At 55.8% G+C, this 17514-nt stretch overlaps 9 protein-coding genes across 9 annotated transcripts; 3 read left to right on the top strand and 6 right to left on the bottom strand.

Moving 5' to 3' along the window:
• Nucleotides 1-206: 206 nt before the first annotated feature.
• Nucleotides 207-2462, bottom strand: CCMA1212_002196 (uncharacterized protein; the record flags this gene model as incomplete). Its single annotated transcript, XM_073699588.1, has 3 exons — nucleotides 207-1192; nucleotides 1247-2201; nucleotides 2277-2462. 3 exons carry the CDS (start codon nucleotides 2460-2462, stop codon nucleotides 207-209), a joined length of 2127 nt encoding a protein of 708 aa, XP_073562270.1.
• An 893-nt stretch (nucleotides 2463-3355) lies between these two features.
• Nucleotides 3356-4291, bottom strand: CCMA1212_002195 (Ribosomal RNA-processing protein 7; the record flags this gene model as incomplete). The annotated part of the gene is made up of 1 exon (XM_073699587.1): nucleotides 3356-4291. One exon carries the CDS (start codon nucleotides 4289-4291, stop codon nucleotides 3356-3358), a length of 936 nt encoding a protein of 311 aa, XP_073562269.1.
• A 678-nt stretch (nucleotides 4292-4969) lies between these two features.
• CCMA1212_002193 (Putative dioxygenase subunit beta YeaX) lies at nucleotides 4970-6686 on the bottom strand (the record flags this gene model as incomplete). Its single annotated transcript, XM_073699586.1, has 2 exons — nucleotides 4970-6402; nucleotides 6467-6686. The coding sequence occupies 2 exons, from the start codon at nucleotides 6684-6686 to the stop codon at nucleotides 4970-4972; spliced, it is 1653 nt and encodes a 550-aa protein (XP_073562274.1).
• Nucleotides 6687-8133: 1447 nt separating this feature from the next.
• Nucleotides 8134-8835, top strand: CCMA1212_002191 (uncharacterized protein; the record flags this gene model as incomplete). The annotated part of the gene is made up of 3 exons (XM_073699585.1): nucleotides 8134-8619; nucleotides 8683-8728; nucleotides 8795-8835. The coding sequence occupies 3 exons, from the start codon at nucleotides 8134-8136 to the stop codon at nucleotides 8833-8835; spliced, it is 573 nt and encodes a 190-aa protein (XP_073562273.1).
• Nucleotides 8836-9537: 702 nt separating this feature from the next.
• Nucleotides 9538-10266, bottom strand: CCMA1212_002190 (uncharacterized protein; the record flags this gene model as incomplete). Its single annotated transcript, XM_073699584.1, has 1 exon — nucleotides 9538-10266. One exon carries the CDS (start codon nucleotides 10264-10266, stop codon nucleotides 9538-9540), a length of 729 nt encoding a protein of 242 aa, XP_073562272.1.
• Nucleotides 10267-11490: 1224 nt separating this feature from the next.
• On the top strand, nucleotides 11491-12267 carry CCMA1212_002189 (EKC/KEOPS complex subunit BUD32; the record flags this gene model as incomplete). The annotated part of the gene is made up of 1 exon (XM_073699583.1): nucleotides 11491-12267. The coding sequence occupies one exon, from the start codon at nucleotides 11491-11493 to the stop codon at nucleotides 12265-12267; it is 777 nt and encodes a 258-aa protein (XP_073561761.1).
• A 270-nt stretch (nucleotides 12268-12537) lies between these two features.
• Nucleotides 12538-13564, bottom strand: CCMA1212_002188 (uncharacterized protein; the record flags this gene model as incomplete). Its single annotated transcript, XM_073699582.1, has 2 exons — nucleotides 12538-13441; nucleotides 13539-13564. 2 exons carry the CDS (start codon nucleotides 13562-13564, stop codon nucleotides 12538-12540), a joined length of 930 nt encoding a protein of 309 aa, XP_073561762.1.
• Nucleotides 13565-14790: 1226 nt separating this feature from the next.
• On the top strand, nucleotides 14791-15656 carry CCMA1212_002187 (AP-1 complex subunit sigma-1; the record flags this gene model as incomplete). The annotated part of the gene is made up of 4 exons (XM_073699581.1): nucleotides 14791-14801; nucleotides 14866-15128; nucleotides 15201-15475; nucleotides 15627-15656. 4 exons carry the CDS (start codon nucleotides 14791-14793, stop codon nucleotides 15654-15656), a joined length of 579 nt encoding a protein of 192 aa, XP_073561753.1.
• Nucleotides 15657-16284: 628 nt separating this feature from the next.
• CCMA1212_002186 (uncharacterized protein) lies at nucleotides 16285-16467 on the bottom strand (the record flags this gene model as incomplete). The annotated part of the gene is made up of 1 exon (XM_073699580.1): nucleotides 16285-16467. One exon carries the CDS (start codon nucleotides 16465-16467, stop codon nucleotides 16285-16287), a length of 183 nt encoding a protein of 60 aa, XP_073561754.1.
• Nucleotides 16468-17514: the final 1047 nt, after the last annotated feature.

Here is a 17514-nt window from a genome sequence, read left to right as displayed (position 1 = left end):
ATCAAGCCAAGCTGCTCATAGCATAAATTCATATACTTCGTAGAAAGTCCCTCAAACGCCGATGAGAATGCGTCCAGCGTAGTCTAGACAGCACTATTCGAATCCCAAGATCATCATCATCATCATCATTTGCCATACCATCTCCATCTTCTTCTTCTTCTCCCCCTTCCTTATCCAACATTCCCAGATCTTCTCCTCCCCCTGCCTTATTCGACATTTCCAGCCATCAAGCTCTGCAACTCAAAAGGACTAAGCGTACTCCTCCTCCTCGACGACACCTTGGCCGCCCTCCGATCCCTCTTGCGCTTCTCCGGATGCTCGCCCTCCGGCTGCGCAGCCTCTCTCTTCACCACGGGACTGGCTCTTCCCATAGCGGAAGCGCCGCCCCTCGTCGCCATTTGTCTCGCAGGCTCCGCGGCAGAGGAGGCTCCAGCGGTCCGTTGCGGGGTGCTCCGAAGAGCCCTGAGCTTCGCGCGGTTGCGGGCGGCAGCGGCCTGTTTTTCCGCGGCGGCGAGCTTGACGGCAATCGCCGTCTTGGACGGCGAGGCATCCTGAGGCCTGGCCGGCCGAGGCTGTGCCAGACGGACGGGCACGCGGCGGGGATTTGCCCGCAAGGAAGAAGAAGGGGCGGCAGCGGCACCACCCACGGCGGGTCCGCTTCTCGAAGAACCGTGGTCTTCGGACCGGCTGTTCTCTCTCCTATCATTCGACAGCAGGACTTCGTCCAGAGACGTCGTCGACCCGATACGGATTCGGTCATCGGCGTTGGGCGCCTTCGAGGGAAGGGGACGCGGCCTTTGAGCTGCGTCGAGAGGTCTAGCAATAACTCTGCCGACAGTCTGTCTGGCCGTTTCGACGCTGGCCATTCCGGCCGACGCTTGTGAGCCCCTTGCTGTATTGGCAGCAGAGCCGATAGCCTTCTGTCGGAATCTGCTCTGCTGAGAACCGCGATTGCCAGCCGAGTAAGAATTCTGAAGAGGGCCTTGTGGAGCCGGATCAGTATGCGCCCCTGGCTCTACCGATCGTCGAATATCCTCGACCTCTTCCGGTTCTGGTGCGTGGTGGTTGTTCGGTTCCTCAGCCTCACATCCATCGGCTTGTATATCATCGTCTTCGTCGTCAGAATAGACAGTGGCTTCCTCGTCGCTGTAGCCGTACATGTCTTGCTCGGGATCTGCTTCTTCCTCTTCCGCTTTATTAGTCAGTACACGGCACGATATATCAGGAGGGAAAGGCGATGGCATACCCGGACGATGCTCCATCTCGTCTTCGCTCTCCTCCTGGACGGCCGATAGATCGTGCCCACGAGCAGCAGCTCTCGTCTCCTCCACATCGGGAACACGAACCGGGCTCAGGTGCAAGCCCATCCGAATATCGTCCTGCCCGACAGGCCTGCCATTTTTCGCCATCCTCTTCCGCCAGCCATCCATCAGATGAACGGCATCCTCCCATCGGCTCTCCATCTTGACAAAGCCCTTCCTCAGACGGTCAATCTCCTCCTCGCGCACCATGACCTCTTCGATGGGCACAAACGACGGGTTCGTCAAGATGGTCCGCATGTGGTCCATGACAGCCCCCAGCTCCGAGGCGATCTCCTCCCAGCCCTGCGGCTTTACCACCTCAGAGTCCTGCCTCTCCTCGCCGTCCCATCCGCTCATCTCCCGCAAGTGGTCTTTTGCCTGCTGCATGACCCTCAAGAGGGCCTCGTTCTCCTCGCTCAGACTCTGCGCCAGACTCGCCAGGAAAGCATTCGACTCGCTGCGCAGCGAATAGTCCCTGTCGTCGAGGTTCCCCCCACGAGCAGGCGACCTCCGGTCCTCATTGCCCACGTCTCCCGTCACCGTAATCGAGAGGACTCCCGAGCTGGACCTCGTTCCCCTGGCGCGCCCCGCCTCGCCGACCTGCTTCTTGAGAGTCTCAATCTGGCGGTCGCGCCTCCGAATCTCCGTCGCGCACGACGCTCTCAGCTGGGCCACCAGTCCCTTTGTCCGCGCCAGCTCGTCCTTGAGGCCCTTGATGGCCGACTCGGCCGACTTGAGCTGCGTCTTGAGCGACGCCTCGGACGTCGCGGCAATGTCGCTCCTGCGCTGCGCATCGGCGCACTTCTCCGTCAGGCGGACGATGTCGCTCGTGTGCTTGAGGTTCTCGGCTCGAAGGTTGCGGACCGCCGTCGATAGCGAGTCCCGCTGTTCTGCGTCGCGCTGCAATGATAAACAAACGAGTTTTGTTAGCCAGGATATGGGAGCTGACGGGAGGAGCTGCTGCAGAAGCCTTACGTCTCGTCGGAGGATCAAGTCGTTCAAGACGCTGATGATGCGGCTTGCGCTGTCCGCAGTGCCAAAGTATCCTCGCGGTCCAAGGTCGGCAAAGTCAATCTCGTGTCCATCGCGGAGAAGGCCTCTCGACAGCAGCTGGTTGTTGATGTACAGCGAAGCGGTCCGGAGGTTTTCCGCGTCAATCATGGTGAGCTGGGTGTAGCAGCTCAGAGGCGCTCAAGAGAGTGGCTATAAGGAAGGACGTATGCAATCGGTTTTATTCTTGGCTATTTCAGTGTCATTGCTCTTGTTTGAAGCTGCAAATCTCGGTCATGGTGGATTGGATCGGATTTGGGCTGCTGGCCCTATGCGACGTGGTTGCCATGCGGGAGAAGTAAACAATGCCAAACCCGCATGACTAAGCCTCACACTAAGCACCATGCATGCATGCACTGCACTGTCATTTCCAAGAGTAAACAAATATCGTTCCCAATGATTATTTATAAAATGCCATGTATTTGTTTGAAGATGTGTGTCCAACATGTTCTTTGTTCTTTATATATAATGGGGGTATCATCATCCACCTACGCTCTTGCGGGGCGATGTCTCATGACTTGCCCCCTGACTACCAAATATCTACATATAAGTGAGCCCAATGGCGGTCTTCAGGGCAGAGCAGCCAAAGGCTGATGTATTGTCCCACCAGCCGCCCAGGAAGTGATGTCCGCAAGCTGCCAGTAGGTGATGGCGTGGGGATGAGTTGGCTCCACGAAAGCATCGATTGGTGTCGAGCCGTTCGAGTTCCCCGCTGAAATGAGATGGGTATACGTCCGTGTGTCCTGTACATGGCGTTAACACACTCACTCCATTCTGGACTATTGTGCACAAGGGCCGTTGGGGATTCATCCAAGATTCAGAAAGTTTGAGAAGATTATTGTAGCGCGGTTTTTGTCGACAGCAGCCAGGACAGGTCCCAGGCGAGCCCAAGCCCATCCCAGCTTCTCGATGGCCCCGCGTGCGTCATCATGGTAGGATTTTGCAAAAGAAAAAAGAACATGACGAAATCTCGACTTACTTGACATGTTCCAAGTTCGCCCATCTCATGTCTCAGGCTTGAACTTGCCCCTCTTTTCCCGCATGGCGCTGACCTTCTTCTTGTCCTCCTCGAAGCGCCTCAGCAGCTGCGCCTGCTCTTGCTTCCGCCGCTCCCGCAGCTGGAACCGGTAAAAGTCCGTCATCTCCGACTTCTTCTTGGCCGCCTTCTCGATCATCTTCCGCCTGGCCTCCTCAGCCTCGAACTGGTTCGCAGGAGCAGCCTTTCCGCCGCGAGTGACAGTGACGAAACCGTCTTCATCGGGCTCGTTGCGCAGGCGCTTGCTGAGTTCCGCAGCCTCCTTCTCCTTCCGGTTGAACACGTTGAAGAATGCGTGAGTCGCCTTCTGCACCTCGGCCTTGTCGGCGCGGCTTAGGCGTAGATGGGAGGATATCCAGGGTGCACCTAGTGGCGGGATGTCGCCCACCAGGTGTTCGCCCCATATGGGATACTTCATCGTCTTTTTCAGCTTGGCAATGGCCTTGAGGACGAGCTGCACGCTCTTCTCGTCGGCGAGCAGCACAATCGCCGTGCTGCTGCTCCTGTGCAGCTGGCGCGTCCAGATATCGGGTAGTCGCGCAGCTTCCTCCTCGGCCTTTTCCTCATCCTCCACGTCTCCCCTCTTTCGCTTCCGCGCAAAGCCAGCCGCCTTGATCGCTCTGGCAGGGTCAATGGCAAGCGCAGCCTTTTCGTCGCGCTCGAATGTGATTGACTCGAATCGTCCAGCACCCACGAGAAAGGCAAAGACGGCCCGGAAATGGGGCTCTGTGCTATCTGCCGGGATGTTTTTCAGGAACAGACTGCGTGAATCGTTGGGAGTCGGGATCTTGGGAGCGTTTCTTCGTACTCGCACTTCGTGGACAGCGGTGTGTTTGAATGACGGCACGGGCGGCATCTGGATGGGAAGAATGGCGAATTGATCGCCGGCTGCGTCGATTGCCATTTTGAAGAGATGTGTAGCACCCTCGTGGGGTGTGCGAGCTCAGGCGAAGAGATTCGGTTGCATAGGGTGCGAAGACAGCAGGATGAAGTTTTGCGGAAGCTCGACAACTTTCCTCAAGTCGAGAAAAAACGGGCCCCACTTTACGTATCGATACGAACGGGTTGTGTCCGTCAGCCAGCATTTGCACTTTACAGTACAGGTACCAACAGAGGATTCAACGGCAACATATGACGAGTACAATTGGGACCAAAAAAAACCGAATCGGCATTGACGACTACATTTTCATAAGATTCTCTCTCTCTCGTCAAGGCCATGAAGCCCATGACGGTGATTTCTGCAAAAATAAAAGTGCAAGAACATCAAAAAATGACGAGAGTGGGACTCGAACCCACGCGGATTGCTCCACCAGGAATTGCTGTTAAGGTAGCCTTAACCTGACGCCATAACCAACTCGGCCATCTCGCCGTTCGATGGAAACTCTACTACAAAAGTGTACTATGAGGCTATCCCATCTGCCAGCTCCCAAGAAGCCCTCGACAAGCACCCGGCTCATAAATCTCACGATGCATAATCTTGATATCTTTGAAGACTTGAAGGTAAAACAGATTGACTCAAAGAGGCTCATCTATATACGTATGCGGGCTTCCCCTTGCGAAACCATAAAGAACTCCTCGAGTTCTATACCTCAATCGCAATCCTTCCAACACCACGACTAACACACGTCAACATGGCCGAACCCTTCTCATCAGGCATCAGCGCCGACCCACGATGAATCACCTTTCCGCTCTTGAGGGTAACCTTGCAAGTCCCGCAGTTGCCCACCTCGCAGCTCGAAGGAATATCCCCAAACTCTCGCTGAAGAACCTCCAGGAGACTCTCCTCCTCGCCCACCTTGACAACCTTGTTGTTTCTGTTGACGACCTGCGCTTCGAAAGGGTCGCCGGCGGTGTCGGCGGAGAAGGCTTCAAAGTGGATTTCTTGAGGGGCAACACCAGTCTCTTCGGCGGCGGCTTTGGCTGCTTCCATCATACGGTTGGGTCCGCATACATAGAGGAAGCTGTTCCACGGAATGGTCGTCATGGTTTTGTTGATATCCATCCTTTGGCCCTTTGACTTGTCGTAGATGATGACTCTGTCTCCATAAGACGCCAGCTGTTCTCGATAGGGTATATCGTCCGAGGACCGCACAGCATAGTGCAGTTGAAAGCTCCAGTTGATAGAGTCGTATTTCTTCATGAGTTCCAGAAAAGCTGTGATGCCAATGCCACCCGCAATAAAGACGTGATGGCTCGCCGCGCTCGCCGGCCCATGGACATCGCTCACCACCCCGCCCACCTCAATGATGTCGCCCACTTTGACATTCCCGTGGATATACCGCGAGCCGCCTCTGCTATTGTCGTCAAGGGCGATGCAAAACTCCAGCCTTCTGGCGGACCCACCATCTCCTTGACTAGACACGACAGAGTACTTCCTCACAAGCCCATTCGCAAGCCGAAGCTTTGCGTGAGACGCCCACGGGAAGCCGTCAAACTGGGGCTTGACGGGAGCCTCAATGACGAGTGAAAGTGCCCTTGGCGTCTCCCTCTTGCGGCTGACGACTCTGTAGGTCTCCCAGGCCTCTTCCTTCTTCTGCTGCTTCCGTCTTAGTGCCTTTGCCACGCGACTCTTGAACTGGCCGCGAGCTTCGTCGCCCAAAGCCTCGATCGCGGCCAGCTTCTCATTCATCTCGTCGTTGTCGGTTTGTCGATGCAGATATTCCTGGATACGCTCGATTGTCCACTCAGGCCACTTTCTCTCGACCAGTCTCAGCTCATCGCCAGGGCTGACATGACCCTCCTTCAGGACTCGGTAGTACCATCCGGTGCGGCTGCTCTTGTACGTCTCAGGGGCAAAGTTCTTGAGTGAGAAGCGATGGTTGAGTTTGAAGCACGGCTGTCTGGGAAGGGAGACCTGGAGGACCACCTCGGGCCCAACTGATATGACGTCTCCAATGCAGACATTTCGTTCGTTCATGTGCGCCGTGACAAAGTTTTCTCCAAAGCCTCCTGGGACGAACTTGTCGGCGCGTTCGGGGTAAGATTCTTGCCAGGATGGGTAATGCGAGGAGCAATCTAACGTTGGGAAATGCTCGTGTCAGCTCTCTTCACTGGGTAAACGGCTATGGGAAACAATTACATCCGAGAATGGCCTTGTCCAGGCCGCCGTGAAACGTCAGATCGTGTTCATCCCCTTCGAGCCCCAGCTTGTCGACCTTCATGGAGACAGCACGAAGCTGCTTGTCGATGCCAGACATGACGGTCAAGCCCGGCATTCGCTTCATTCCAGATGTGCGGATTTCAAGGAGCCGGTCGGCCTCAAAGGGCGCCGCAAGATCTTCCATGTAGGCTTCGATCATTTTCTTTCATCAATATTGTCAAAAACGTGTGGGAGTGGTATATCGAAAGGAGTAGAGTGACATACAAAGGTGTAAGTGGGAGTTCTGCCAAAGAAATGTGCCTTACATGCATTTGTCGTGTACAGTTTGCAATACTGTCAAGCCTTCGCTGGCTCTTGGCAGAAAAGGGCAGGTAGTGGCGACAGTTCCAGCACGCTTACAAGAACCATTTCCCGCATGACTTTCATCGAACATGTCGATTCCATTTTTCCATCTTGTACAAATTGTGTGTATTCCACCACAACGGCCACGGCATTGTCAACGAAAGCGAGGCGTCGTTCTACCCTTCCCTCCTCGGCCACTGCTTGAAGCGATCTTCCTGGCGCACTGTGCTTGATCTTTGCGGTTAGACTCCCGAGCTTTCTCATCCTTCATGCAACTCAGCGTTCGGCATTGCACAAATCGAGACAAGAAGGCGTGCAAACGGACACACGGTGAGTATTTGCTTGTTTGGGTCCATCTCAAGCCCTCGAGTTGTCGCAAACCCAACACTTCTTGTCAGCAATACGCAGCGTAGTATCACTGCTGCTCTGGGCGCGCGCAACAACCCCACGAGACAGTCAGTCAATGAAAGCCGACAACGCAATCCTTCCTTTCACTCTTGACTCTCGTTGTACACTTTTGCAGGCGAGCACCTATTTTCGCGGAGTTGATGCGTTTGTTACCCTAGAATAAGTGTGAAATTTGTTGAGAAAATTGTTGTCCAGGTGAGAAACCTGTATAAGCCAGAATTTTGGAATTTTTGGTCATTGATGAACCTTGACGGTTCTATGGTCTAACGGTTATGACTCCGGATTTTGATTCCGGCAGCGAGGGTTCGACTCCCTCTAGAACCTTTTTTTTGTCTGTCCCTCTTTGTCTTTCTCTTTTTGTCTTTTTTATGGTCTTTAGGCTGTTGGCTGAGTTGAGCTAAAAGTTGGGCTCGTGCCGGGTCAATCCACTTGGCATTTGCATGTCCAAGCGTGGCTCGGTCTTGTCAAGTCCTCATCCCCTCTTGATCTCATTGCTCCATTTAGTTCACTCGCCGTATCTCGCAGTATCTCGCAGTGAGTCAGTCTCTTCTGATGACTGAAAGACGTTCCGATCATGCGTCAACAGCTCAACGCAATCACTCACTCATTCTCCGTAGACTCCCAAACAAGGTCATCTTCCAGTCAGTCATGAAAAGCAACTGCCGGTTTTCGGCCCCGAAATGCCACTTTGCGGGTCGGCACGTCGACTCCGGGGCGATGATACCCCGCGCAGCCGGTTCCGTCCGGTCATTTCCCCGGATCTTGCCTTGTATATCCATCCTTATACCATACCTTATATATCACCGTGCCTACCTTATGATTTGTACAAATCCTCGTCTTTCTTGACTCTTTGATACAACAACACCACCACCACCACCACCAGCGAATCATCCAGCATGCGCCTCCCCTACGTCCCCGACCCTCCCCCAACCTCCTCCCCCCAAGACGCCGCCATCGTCCAGCGCATCCGCGACCGGCGCTCCCCCCGCCCCCTGCAAGCCCTCGACCTCACCCTCCTGCACTCGCCCCCCGTGGCCGACGGCTGGAACTCGTTCCTCGGCGCCATCCGCACCAGGACCTCCCTCGCCGACGACGTCCGCGAGCTCGCCATCTCCCGCGTCGCCGTCTGCAACAAGGCCTGGTACGAATGGGCCCATCACGCGCCGCTCGCCGTCCAGGGCGGCGTCAGCGAGGAGGCCATGGACGTCGTCAAGAGGGAGGACTTGAGTGCTGGTCGGCCCGAGGGGCTGCTGAGCGAGAGGCAGTGGGCGGTGTTGGTGTATGCGGATGAGATGACGAGGAACGTGCAGGTCAAGGATGAGACGTTTGCGGTGTTGAAGGGGCTGTTTAGTGATCAGGAGGTTGTGGAGATTACGGCGACGGTGAGTTACTTGAGACGATTTTTGTGCTATGGGGGGATTCTCTTCTGATATGTGGCATTGTAGGTTGCTGCTTATAACTGTGTGAGCAGATTCTTGGTTGCTCTGGATGGTAAGTTCAATCTCATCGGCAATCCCATTTATTATATCTAGGACCCTGGTCTAATGCTGCATGCAGTGGGTGAAAAGAATGGCACTGGCCCAGATGCTGCTCATTGATGGGGGCGTCCTCTTCAAACTGAATACCCATTTGATGATGCGATAGGGGGTAAGAATACAGGGAAGAGGGCTAGGCATGAAGACGAGTCGCGATAAGTGGGAGTTGCATGGGGGAACCGAAGAAAAGATAACATTATTAGCCATGATAGAGTACATAGTGGGCGAGGAGGAGTATCGTGCAAGCCAGGTTAGTAGAATGAAACGAAGGCGAATTTTAAGGGATGTCCCATCTTATCGTAAAGCAATGTGATGAAGTAGAAACAAGAGAAGGGGGGAGAGCCGTTGTAGAACTTTAAACTCCACCGCCCATGTCCCATGTTCCATATCCGCGCGCCCCTCGGATAGTAACCGAATTGTTTTCTCATAAAATATCATCATTTCCTCTCTCATACGTCAGCTCTGTTTGCTGCTGAAAACTTGTGATCGCTTGTCAAAGGCCTCTTCAAAGGGTGTTTTCGCTGCTAGTGGTGGCATGTATCGTGAGGAAAATCATGGCCATATCATCATAAACTTCTACTGTCTGTATGTCGTTGAGTTGCTGTAGGTGTAAGGCAGGTGTAGATGTCATATCAAGGTGGTCGACTGGCTCAGCCCAAGACCGAAAGAAGAAAGCCAAAGTGATGAGTAGGGGTCCAGCAAGGTAGAGGCAGAATCGGCCCAGTAAAGCATCAGGGACCATGTCGAGGCGATGCTCTCCCACCATCAGGGTGACGAATTCTCCATGAGCTTCTCGATGGAGGCATGCCGTTCCCGCATCCGCGGAGACATCTGCAACTCCTGGACGACTCCAGCCCAGCCACTGCGCTGGGGTGTCTCGACGTGCTCGTTGTGGCCGATGGCCTGCGTGGTGAGCCTCCGCGCAGGTGTGCGCCGAGGGAAGTCGTCAAACGACTTCTTGGCCGACGGCTTGGTGGGCGTCGCGTATGACACTGTGTCAGGCTGCTGTCTGGGCATGGGCGGAGGCGGCGGAGGCGGAGGAGGCTGTTTATCTGCGATGGAGGTTACGATGCCAAGGTAGACCATCATGAAGCGCATGCGCAGCGTGTCCAGACGCTTCATCCTCTCCTCCAGCTGCGCTCGCTTCGACGCCCACATGAGTCTCGAGCTGGTCCGCAGCGTCGTGGCGCCCTCCTCGAGCACCAGGCGGCGCAGGTCGTCGCGCAGGTCATCGCCGACCCTCCGGATCTCCCTCAGCATGCGGCTGAGCCGGATCTTGTCCTCGAGCCGCTGCACCTTGGAGACGTCCCGGTCGTAGCCCTCGCTCTCCTCGATGGAGAAGTCGAGGGTGTCAATGAAGCTGGCCACCTCCTGCGGCGCAACCTTGTACGCCGTCCAGTACGAGTTGGCGGTCTGCGCAATCATCACGATAGACACGCCGGTGGCAGTGGTGGCCAGGAGATAGGCCCACTGGAGCCAGCCCGAGTCGGCCATTATGCTGCGGCGGAGGACAACGGAGCACGAATCGTGATGCCGTCCTGGAGGGGCAGAGGCATGGTCCGGAGGGAGGAGGCAGGGAGCTTCGAAGGCTGAGTTGAAGGTGGAGGGGGAAGAGAAGAGATGGAAGAATAATAAAAAGACTGGGAAGAACGGAAGACGAACTTGCGTAGAGGAGGAAGAGGAGGAGGAGCCCTGACTCCTAGCCCTGATCAGGCGGATGTTTGGCAGCAAAGGTGAATAGTACTCCCTACACCAAGGGAACACCAAGGGGATCTCCAGCACAACGGCATCGTGGGCCTAAAAAAACAACGGCCAAGGGAAGAGGAGAAGCAGGTAGCCTCATAGCGCTACTACCGGAAGGGCAGATACTGTGTGTCCGGCTTTGCTGGCACCACGAAAGAGGCTTTTGGAAGCGAACACGAGAGATTCGACCTGCGTCAGGCCTCTGCAAGGGCATCAGCTAACGGCTCAGTTATGGCGAAGGGATCATTTTGGTTGGGGGAAGCGGAGAAGCGTGTGTGTCACATGGATGTTGTCGTACAATGTTTTTCGTGAGGCAGGAAGTTGGATGCTACTGGGAAAGCCCGAGTTTGGTGCTGGTTCAGTCAGTCACTTGTACCTAAAAATGCTGGTGTCTCATAAGGTCCTACTAATATCCGTCAAGGTACCAGGTATGCTTTGGGAAACTGTCCAATTCGACTTGAAGCATCATGATGGATCGCCATTCTCTGTTGAATCTGTCAGACATAGCCCTGCAGAAGTCGGGACCCAGTCCAGTGACTTGCGTCGCCAATTCCTTCCTTCATCCTGCATATCGGCTTCATCCTCGCGCCTGTTGCTGCTGAGCCGGTCTCGATCGTCAACCAATAGCACCGGCCAGGACCCCTCGCTTTCCACCCCACCACAGTGCGTCACATGTAGGCTTTTTTTTTCTTGGGCCATGATTTTCCCTTGACAGCTTCCGGGGGCCGCTTGTCTGCGATGGACCTGTGCTGTACCCTGCGATGACCTGCAGACTGCATCGCAGCGGCTGTCTTGTCCATCTGTAAGGTAGTACTAGCTGTGCATTGTGCCTTGCTAGTTGCAGCGGCTGTATTCTTTCCTTATCTTATCCGGGACTGCGCCCGAACAGCTCTAGACCTTCCACTCTCTCTTCTCCTCCTCCTCCTCCTCCTCTTCGTCCTTCTTCCCATCATCTATTCCTCCCCTCCAGCCGCCATGACGGCCACCGCCGCAGAGGCCGCGGCGCCGCACGAATTCCCGCTCCCCAAAATCCTCACCAACCCCGCGTCGACCCCGCCAACCCTCATCACCCAAGGCGCCGAAGGCCGCCTCTACAAGACGACGTACCTGCTCCCCGACATCCCCTGCGCCCTCAAGTACCGGCCGCCCAAGCCCTGGCGACACCCGGTCCTCGACCAGCGCCTGACCAAGCACCGCATCCTCTCCGAAGCCCGCATCCTCTCCAAGTGCCGCCGCGACGGCCTCCGCGTGCCCGACGTCTACGCCCTCGACGAGGCGGCGGGTTGGCTGATGCTGGAGTGGGTGCAGGGCACGCCCGTGCGCGTCAACATCAACCAGCGGCTGGGCAGCAGGACGGAGGGCATCGAGGACGACGAGGAGCTCAAGGATCTGATGCGGAGGATTGGCGCTGCGGTGGGCAAGATGCACAGCATTGGCGTGATCCACGGCGACTTGACGACGAGCAACATGATGCTCAAGCCCCCCGCGCAACAGACCGATGGCGCGACCGGTCTCGAGGGCGAGATTGTCATTATTGATCTGGGGCTTGCCAGCGGAGGGGTTCACGACGAGGACAGAGCTGTCGACTTGTACGTTCTTGAGCGTGCCTTTGGGAGCACGCATCCCCGTGCGGAATGCATCTTTAGCGAAGTCCTGGACGCATATAGACAGTCGTTCAAGCAGGCTGGTGTGGCGCTCAAGAAACTAGAAGACGTGAGGATGAGGGGTCGCAAGAGGAGCATGCTTGGCTAGAAGGGGGACATGACGAGTCAAAGACAAGCAGAGAGACAGCATGAGAGAGTTCGAAAGCAAATGTCTTTCTTCTCATTTTCCCCTTCTCGGTAACCAGAGAGAGAGAAGGAGAGCATATTTGGTGATATAGACAGCTCCCTGTAATGATGCCCGCTATTATGATATCCATATGGACAGAAACCAAATCAAACAAAAAAATCCAAGTATATCGCTTTTAGTGACACAAAATAACCATGGTTTCCAAGAAACCCTTCCCCTCTTCTTTTTTGTTCAAGCAAGTTCAGCTCCCGCAAAGTAGCCCTTGTTCTCAATGACGCCGCGATCCTTGACCAGCGCAACATAGCGAACCACCCACTGCGGCGTGAGCTCGCCCTCGAGCCCGGCGCCGCCGTGGGCCGGATCCGCCAGCACGCCGGCGCCCCTGGGCCCGTGGCCGAGCAGCTCGCGCAGGGTGCCGCGCGGCAGGATGTCGGTGCAGTCGGTGTGGACGTGGAGCTCGACGCCCTGCTCCTCGGCGAGCCTCTTGAGCGGCGCGGGCACGTTGCAGCAGTCGCGCAGGTTGACCTGGTCGACGGCCGGGCGGACGCGGGCGCGCTCGAGGAACGCGCGCAGCTTCTCGCTGCCGAACTCGGCGACGCCCAGGCGCTTGGCCAGGCCGGCGGCGTGCAGGTCCTCGAAGACGCGCCACGACGCCAGCTCCGCCTCCAGGTCGCCCTGCTGGGCGTTGATGCGCTCCGCCGCCTTCTCGCAGGTGCCCTCGAAGGACATGCCCGGGAAGGAGACGATGAGCAGGTCGATGGTCTGCACGCCCAGCTCCTTGCGCACCAGGTCGAGCGCCTCGCGGGCGTACTGCTCGCGCTCGGCGACGGGCGTGCCCGGCAGCAGGAACAGCTTGACGGTGATTTCGTAGTCGCTCGGGTCCTCGCGCAGGCCGGCCGTCCGCCAGTCGATCCGGGGGATGTAGAGCGTCTTGTCGTCGCGCTCGGTCCACAGCTCGACGGGGGTCTGAGGGGGCGAGGGGAGGGTGCCGGAGCCGTCGGCCGGGGAGGCGTCGGCCGCATAGTCTAGCCTTGTGGAGAGGATGTTGTCTCGGAGGGCATTGACGAGCTCGAGGTTCGATTTGGAGTTGCTGCCGCCTTTGCGGATGATGGAGGGGCCCGCGGACATGACATTGCTGCAGTATTCATAGTGATATTAGCGAGATGGCAACAGAGACAGAGAGAGTAGGTCGTGTCGTTGTTTCCAGCGGCTGGACGAGGAGAGAGACGAACCCCGTAGACAGAATGATCTTGGTCATTGTGATGGTGATCTGAGGTCCTGTGAAAGGTTTGCAATGGGAAGTTGAAACCTTGATGGACAACTCGTAGAGGAGGAGGAGAGGAAGAACCGTGCTCTGCTCTATGTTATACCTTGGTATGCGGACTTAGAACCCAGAGCACCGACCCGGTTCCCGACCCTATATATTGCGACCAACAACTTTTTTTTTTTCTCTTTTCCGCGATCTTCTCGAGATGCCTAACCAAATGTGATTATAATCTTCCGTACTATATCTACTCCAGATGGCGCTTGTGGCGGATGATAAAGGGTATTACTAATGGGCAGGTTGCCCGGAGTGGATATCAAAAGATCGAGGGTCTTCCGCAGGAGATTTCTCGCCTTGTTCGTGAAAGCGTTAGTAGGGTGGTCCTGTTGTAGTGGTAGGTGTAGTTGAAGTTGCGCTGCGATCCTTGGGCTATCTTAAGCACGTTGGAAACAATAATGGCGACACCGGGAGAGGCGCTCGGTTGAGGAGGGGGAAGGGTGATATATGTGCCGCCCTCTTGGTAGCCGGCGTTCTCTTCTTCTTTTTGTTTGTTTGTATGATGTTTACATGTGCTTGTGACGTTCAGGATCTCCCCACCTGCTTCAACGTTGATTAATGATAGGGCGTCGGACTTTTGGTCCTTCTCGTCTACCTGGCCTCCCTTTCCGACAATCACAAGCCATCTCATTGTCTTAGATTGCCTTTTCGGAATAGTATTTCTTGGTAGAAAAGACCCCTTTCTGAAAGTGTCAACGGAATAGACTTGTCGTGCAAGTTGAGCGCAGCCACGCGGGGTTGATTGAGCCTTCGAGTTCGAGCCGCCCGGCTCAGATGGCTCGAAAAGGACAAGGCTCTGGTTTAGCAACGCTGTCATTTGTCAAGGCGACAAAGACGGAACGAGGGGCATAAACGCAGTACTGGTACCTGCACCACGGCGTATCAATGGCCACAGAGCAAGTACTGAATACTTGACCCAATGTACAGCAACTGCAGCAGAACAGTGCAGTGCAGTGCGACCAGTGCAGTGCAGTGGTTCTGTCCAAGTGCCAGGCTCTCTGTGTCCCGAAGCACGCGCTACTGCCTCGTCACCGACCTGCAAACCTTCAGCGAGTCCATACCTACCCTTACATACACCGGCTCAACTCTATTCAGACCGCACCTCGTCTCTCGCCTTCAACATCGTCGGCTTGCGCTCGGTGATGTGAGAGAGAGCTGTCACAATGGCGATCCAGTGCGTCCACGCCTCTGCTGTCGCGCTCGTCGGAGTCGGACTGATGCTGACTCGCATCTTGTAGCTACTTGATTCTGCTGTCCCGTCAGGGGAAGGTGGTGCGTTGCTCCCTCGCTGCTCCTATGGCTGTCGGCGCCGTGATGGCGATGACTTCTCGATTTCTATCATCAAGATGCCCTGCTGACCCTTCATTCTATTCTCGCCAACAGCGCCTCGCCAAATGGTTCACCACGCTGTCCCCCAAGGACAAGGCCAAGATTGTCAAGGACGTATCACAACTGGTCCTCGCCCGGAGAACGCGCATGTGCAATTTCTTGGAGTACAAAGGTACGCTGCGAACACAGCCATACCCCGTCGCTGCATGAGAATGGTCGCTGACGCGCATCTGCCATCCCCCAGACACAAAGATCGTATACCGACGATACGCCTCGCTCTTCTTCATCGCCGGCTGCTCATCCGAAGACAACGAGCTCATCACCCTCGAAATCATCCACCGATACGTCGAGCAGATGGACAAGTACTACGGCAACGTGTGCGAGCTCGACATCATCTTTTCCTTCACAAAGGCATACTACATCCTCGACGAACTGCTTCTTGCGGGAGAGCTACAGGAGAGCAGCAAGAAGAATGTGCTGCGCTGTATCGGACAGCAGGATTCACTGGAAGACATGGAGGTAAGTGGATTTTGCATTGGGTCTTGAACTGCTGCATCGCCCGACTCTTGGCGCGCCTCCGGCATGATGCGCTCTTTTACTATATCTCATTTCGTCGACTACGGCCATGCGACTTGACACAGCTGACACCGAATCTCCTCAAACGCAAAAGGTCGAAGATGAGGTCACCAAGCTCATGTAATGATGACAACCACGACGAAATGGCTACGCATCCGCGCCGCCTTGGACGAGCGATACGTTCTCGCCGACTGGGATTCGAAATCCGCCCGCTACCTTACCTGTCAACACCTACGTGCCACACAATGAAAGCCCCCTATCGTCCCCACCAGCTGCTTGGAGTCATGAAGGCGCAAGAGTTGAGATGGATCTGATAGTTAACACCTGGCGTAGCAGGCCGAGCAAGTCGCAGAGAAGCTTCGCGACGTGGGGATCCTCTGATACACAAAGTCTCAGAAAGCTGAGCATCTCTTCGATGGGAAGGGAAGATACATTGGCGAGAAGGGGACTGAAGAGTCATGTGCAGTGTATTGGGAGGATGGGAGAATATGGCGTTATTTCCTTTTGTGTTTATAGATCTTGGAGGATGGAAAACCATCCTCTCTCATGTCAAGAGAAGCAGAAGCAACCGGTGGATGTCCCCGGAGTCGGCAGACGTTGTGTGCCCTCGACCATGGGCAAGGGTCATGACTTGGCCTCTTCCTTGGAGGAGGCGTGAATCTAATGTACCAGGAGCCGCGGAGGCAGACGCAAGAAGCGCGAAGCCAATTCAAGAAGATTTACCCACGTCATTGAGTCCCGCTCAACCTGCTTCACAGTTGTCTCTCATCCGGATCATCACGTTGGAGAGCACGACGCTTCATCGTGTCGAACGTTTGCGCGTGGCAGCTCCATGGGCCGTTATTCGTCGCAGGGCCGAAGCTGACGCCGACAAATGGGCTCGCCAGAAGCGCCCACTCCGTCGACTTGGCCCCCCCCTCTTTTGCCGGCGCCATGACTAGCAGCGAGCATCGACAATGCTGCGGTTCTTGTTACTGGCATGCTGGTGGCATTATGCCGCTCTTTGTCGTCTTACTGCAGTCCACACAGACAGCCGTTGCCGGACGAAGCCGACGCGCGAGCGAATTCGGGGCATTCAGCAGAGGCGACGCAGCCGCAGCCGCACCGCCACAGAAGCAAGTCCCCCCGACCGACTGAGAAAAACGTGGGCGATGAATGGAATGGCGATGGACGGTGATGGCGCAGTCCGGCTCCTGGTTACCCTCAGCCCGATCAAACAAGAAGTTGATCCGAAACGGCCCAAATGTTGTCGACACATGGAATTGAGCCCTGTTAGCGAGGCGGTTGAGGGTTCAATCATTCGATCAGACCAAGCCCGGCTATTACAGGTGGTGCAATGCGCTGCTCTAGCGCCCCAGCTTCCCCTATCGCTCCCCCGAAACTACAGCGAGTCCAGCGATCGCATCCTCCCCCCACCGCCCGCAGCAGAGACCCCCCCACCATCTGCCGACTCGGGGCCAAGTTGATGTCACTGCCAACCGCTGATGAATGCGTGTCAACCCCCCCGATCCGGCTCCTGGCCATCCATGCACTAACCAGACGAACCGCAGCCCATCTCACGCTCTTCTCCTGATCCTGCTTCCAACCGTCCCCCCTTCTTCCAGGCTCGTTCTCCAAACAGAGTCTATCCGGTCTTCACCCAGCCAAATCAGCTGCGCTTTAGCGTCGACAAACGGCAATCAGCGCCTACTACCATACCGGTCCTCGACACTCTTAGACTTCAGACTGCGAGGCTTGCCGCATCACATCATCGCCAATCCCTCACCCCTCCTCCTCCGTCTTTCTCCTTTCATTGTCCTCTACTTGGGCTACAATTGTTACCAAAGCCACTGCCCGACGTCGACTCTACTTATCCGACAGCAATCGACAGAGGCTTCGTCCCGCGTTCGTATCGCATCACCGCTTCCCCCTGTTTCGATCTGATCGACGTGCGGATCTGCGACCACGCACCTCTCCTCGAAAGAGAGGCCCGACAATCAACA

The sequence above is a fragment of the Trichoderma ghanense genome, assembly GCF_004382785.1.
Source record: "Trichoderma ghanense strain CCMA-1212 chromosome Unknown scaffold_1, whole genome shotgun sequence".
Lineage (NCBI taxonomy): Eukaryota > Fungi > Ascomycota > Sordariomycetes > Hypocreales > Hypocreaceae > Trichoderma > Trichoderma ghanense.
This window is presented reverse-complemented; position numbering and strand designations above follow the sequence as displayed.